General features: G+C 60.6%; 1 protein-coding gene across 1 annotated transcript; it reads left to right on the top strand.

The window, feature by feature from the left end:
• The first annotated feature begins 1,052 nt into the window (after window positions 1-1,052).
• On the top strand, window positions 1,053-4,241 carry EPOP (elongin BC and polycomb repressive complex 2 associated protein). Its single transcript, XM_058559372.1, has one exon. It carries the CDS (start codon window positions 1,469-1,471, stop codon window positions 2,606-2,608), a length of 1,140 nt encoding a protein of 379 aa, XP_058415355.1. The 5' UTR covers window positions 1,053-1,468; the 3' UTR covers window positions 2,609-4,241.
• The last annotated feature ends 385 nt before the right edge of the window (window positions 4,242-4,626 follow it).

Raw genomic sequence — 4,626 nt, 5'->3', positions numbered from 1 at the left:
TCTCCTCAGCTCATTTCCAGACTGATGGCAGAGACAGACAATAAAGAAGAAATACATTCACAGACTTTCCTATAACAGTAAGCTCTACAGAAACTAAAGAAGGGTGAGGAAATAGAACGTGTTGCAGGCAGGTGGTCCTCCATTATCAGGTTTTTTGTTGGGAATTCACTTTTTCTTTTTCTTTGCTTTACTCTCCTTGGGGGAGATAAGAGTGAGGGTCTGTGTGTCCCCTCCTCTGGCCTCCTCAAACCATTTTGGCAGCTCAGGCCTCTGAGAGCAGAGTCTTGGGATTTGAGGGGGGCTGCAGAGCCAGCCTCTCGGAATTTAGTCAAGGGGCCATTTAGAAACTGCACTAGAGAAATGGACGCAGGTACTGAGAAAGTCTCTTTATCGTCTTCCGTGGATGTAATAATACTCCTCCCTCCGAATTTATTTATTTTTTCCTTTGTTCATCTTGCACGTATTTACTGAATTCCTAACTACTCATTCGACTTTTTTTGAGCCCACTGTGTGCCATGCACTGTTCTAAGGGACAGGAACAGAGAGCTAGGGAACATTCTCTGCCCGCAAGAGCCCCGGCTGTGCAAAGCTTGTAAACAACCATCACCTCTTTTCATCTTTTCCATCAACATCGTTTTTTGAGATTCATCTATGTCGATTCACGTAGCCTTAAGAGGGTAGATATGAACAATCCCATTTTACAGATGCGAAAACCGTGACTGCTAAGGGGAAAATGCATTGCTTTGCGACGACTAAATACTGGGACGCCACGCGGCCACGTGCAGCAGCGCATTTCGCCCCTCGCGATCCCACCCGCGCACTCTCGCTCCTTTCCTCCCTCCCAGCCGCCGCCGCGCCGGGTCCACGTGTGTGTGTCTGTGTGCGGAATGGGGACGGGGGCGGTGCCGCCGGAGGGGTGGGGTCCGGGCTAACGTCACAGGCAGTGCCGCCCAATCAGCGGCGGGCTCGCGGCCCCGGCGCTGGTATTGGGGCAGCGAGGGGGCAGTTCTCTATAACGCGGTCTCCGGGAGCCAGCGGGGAAGAAAGAAGCCGAGCGGGCGGAAGGCGCCCTCCCCGCCGCCTGGGCCCGGGCACCGGGTGCCGGGCCCGGGGTCCTTCCCGCCTCCCGCGGCCGCCAGCCGCTTTGTTTCCCCAGCCTCTGCGCTCCGGGCTACTCGAGAGGGGCTCCTGCCGGGGCTGCGCAGGGAAAGCGGCGGCAGGAAGGGCGGCCGACCGCGCCGGGACTCGCAGGGACCCAGGAGTCCGGCCGCCGGGAGGGCCGCGTGACGAGATCGAGGAGGGACCCAGAGCTCCGCGGCCCAGCGGTGCGGGCCGGGGGCGCCCGTGAGCAGAGACCTCCCCGTCGAGGGGGGGCGATGTTCCCCTCGCCCGTGGGCTCTTCGGGCAGCCAGGGCATCCCGCCGCTGGGACCAGGGCCCCCGCAGTGGGCACCCCCCCAGGCGGTTCCATGGAGACTCTGTGCCCCGCTCCCCGCCTCGCAGTGCCGGCGTCCCCGCGAGGGTCGCCCTGCTCCCCCACACCCCGGAAGCCGCGTCGGGGGACCCAGGAGTTCTCTCCGCTGTGCCTGCGTGCCCTTGCCTTCTGCGCCCTCGCCAAACCCCGGGCGTCCTCTCTGGGCTTGGGGCCTGGGGAGCTGGCGCCGCGGGCCCCGGTGCTGCTTGGCCCTCGCGCCCCCCTGTGCACCGGCAGCTGGGCCCCGGATGACCTGAAGCACCTCGCGGGACAGGCCGGGCGGTCCAGCGATTCAAACTGCCCGGCCGGCCAGGATGCCGATGCCGCAGTGTGCCGGGGCCGCGGCGAGGAGGAAGAGGGCGGAGGCAGTTTCCCGCACTTCGGCCCTCGCTCCGGCGTACCTCCCGGCCGCTGCCCGGCGCCCCGGCGCCCTCGGGAATCTCCGACCAGCTCCACCTCGGCTCCACCTAGGCCGGCCCCGGCTCTCGACTCCCAGCCTGGCCCCGCCGCCAGCCCGCATCAGGAGCCCGGTTCCCGGCCTCCGCCGCCACCTGCGGGCCTCTCCACCGAGGCCGCGGGGCCCGGGCCCGCGTCTGAGCCGCCTCTGCCGGGCCAGACGGCCGCAGTCGATGGAAACCCCCCGCAGGCCGCCCCCGAGGCATCAGCCGCCAGCCCCTCGACGGCCAGCGAAGCTCCGGCCGCGCCCGGCGATCTCCGCCGGGAACATTTCGATCGTCTGATCCGCCGGTCAAAACTTTGGTGTTATGCGAAGGGCTTCGCCCTCGACACTCCAAGTTTGCGCCGGGGGCCCGAGCGGCCACCAGCAAAAGGGCCCAACCGAGGAGCCGCCAAGAAACGCCGGCGGCCGGCGCCCCCCCATCGCAGCGCGCAGCCCCGCCGCCCAGCACCGACGCTCCCCACCACGAGCACCTTCAGCCTCCTCGACTGCTTCCCCTGCCCCCCGGCCCTGGTAGTGGGCGAGGACGGAGACTTAGGGCCGGCATCCTCGCTTCGCCTCCAGGGAGACTCCAAGCCCCCGCCTGCCCACCCACTTTGGAGGTGGCAGATAGGGGGGCCTGCTGTCCCTGAGCCTCCCGGCCTCAAATTCTGGGGGATCAACTTGGAGGAACTCTGAGCGTGAGACCTCTTCTGCCAAGGGAGAAAAGTTGGGGCGACGGCCAAACTGCGGGCTTGAGGGTAGAGCCTCGCTTCTCACATCTGCCTTTCCCCCTTATGTCTTATGGGCTGTGGTCAGAGGGACCTCAAATGACTGTCATCTTCAAGCACCTAACTGGTTGGGGTGACACCCCCTCCCCCTCATCCTTTGGAGACAAACCAAGGGCTGGAGTCAGGAGAAGGCTTAACCGAAAAAGGCTTAATGACATAGATTCCAGTCCCTCCCTTCTTCCATCTCGGATCTCTGGGGGCAGGGCCTTCACCCCAGGGGGAGGAAAGGAGGCTACCGCTCAAAGACAAGAAAAAAAAAGAGGGAGAGAGACCTTGGTGATGGACAAACCGGTTGTTTCTGTGGGCGAGCCTGGGGATGAGGGGGCTGCGGTGGGGGTGGGGAGGTGATTGGCAGCTCCCTGGGGGCATCCCCCACACCCACCATCAGGCCTGTAACCCTTTACTCCCCTCAGGCCTTCCCCAGCTCTCCAAGCACCACTGGAACCTTCATGGAGGAGGAGGCAGCTGGGGCAAGGGGAAGATCACCCCCTTCCTGTTATTTTCCTAGGGCCCCCCAAGTCAGGTGACCCCTAATGGGCGAGATCTTCAGTCTGAGCCATGAACCTTTCCCTTTTGTCCAGTTTTGGAGTTGTCCTCTTCAATTTTCCCTGTTTGCTTTCAGTTTATCAAGTCTGATGGGTAAAAGAGGTCCCCCCCCCAATAAATCAGCCCCCTCCTCTAGTTTACTCCTCATATTAGGAGGGGCAGGGCTGAGGGACCTCCTCCTCTCCAAAAGCACAGACTTTGCCTGGGGAAGGGGCCAGGGACCGTCCCAGGGAAAGTAATGGAAGGTGGAAGAAATCAATAAAATCAGACCAAACAAGTTGCCTTTCGAGGTCCTCTCCACAGATTTGTGGATGGGAGGGGGTGGAGGTAGAGGGCAGGCCTGGGTCCATTCTTTGGACACCCAATCTCAGCCCCCTCAAAGGATAGAGAGGAGCTGCTCTTTGTGGAGGGGCTAAATGAAGGGGCTCTTGGCCTAACCACAAAGTCCAGTGGGGTTTGAAGGGGCAAAGTTTGGGTTTGGATGGGAGCTGGGGGGAGTTACCTTTAGCTTCCCTCCCTAACTTGAGGCAATTCGGGAGTTGTCAGGGACCTGATGGATCCGAAGTGGGCAGGGCCAGGGGATTAGTTTTGAGGTCAGAGGTTCTGTTTTCTAGGGGGGAGGGGAGAGAGAGGCCTGGACCACGCCCTGGGGCTAGGAGGGTCCTCTAGAGTCAGAGGGGTGGCATCATTTTTTCCTCCACCCAGGTGAGGTCAGGGGAGGTGAGCTCTTAGGGAGATTCCAAGTTTAGGTGTGAAGGGAACCCGAGGGTTGCGGATCTGCCCAACAACTGAGGGACCCTTCTGCCCACGCTAGTCAATAATGCCCTCTTTTCCCCCAAAACGGGGCAAGGGAGGAACAATTCCCGCATACGATACTGGGGAAGGACTTGTCTCCTTTTCTGTGAAAATGCTTTGTAAAAAGTTGTTATTGTTTGCATAGAGCAGATTCTTGAGAAAAACTGTTTTGGACCACAAAAGTTTTGTTTTAAAAGCTGTCTCTTTTAATTTTTCTTTCGCTGGGGGTGAGGGTGGGGGTGGGGTGGGTGGGCGTGGGTTGGGCGCTGCTCTCTTTCTCCTCAACATCTGGCCTTTATGAACCCTGCTGACCTCCCCTCCCCCCTCCAGCTGTGTTGTGGGGAGGAGGGGGAGGGCCGGGAGAGCGCCTTCCATTCCTGTGCTTCAGGGGTATCCATCTTATCTTGCCCCCCAAGAATGGGGAAGGCAGAGGAAGCAAGCAGACATGAGGGGCAGGGAGAGCGTCGCTGTGAAGAGAGGGTGATGTTTGTGAGGAGAGATGCAGAAAGGCACAATCCTGTTTTTAGAAAGCTCCTTGCTTTTAATAATGTAGTCCAGGTCCACTTTGGCCCTTTCGGGCAGCCT

This window comes from Diceros bicornis, chromosome 18, assembly GCF_020826845.1.
Source record: "Diceros bicornis minor isolate mBicDic1 chromosome 18, mDicBic1.mat.cur, whole genome shotgun sequence".
NCBI lineage: Eukaryota > Metazoa > Chordata > Mammalia > Perissodactyla > Rhinocerotidae > Diceros > Diceros bicornis.
Note: the sequence above shows the minus strand (reverse complement) of the source record. Positions and strands in the feature narration are given on the sequence as shown.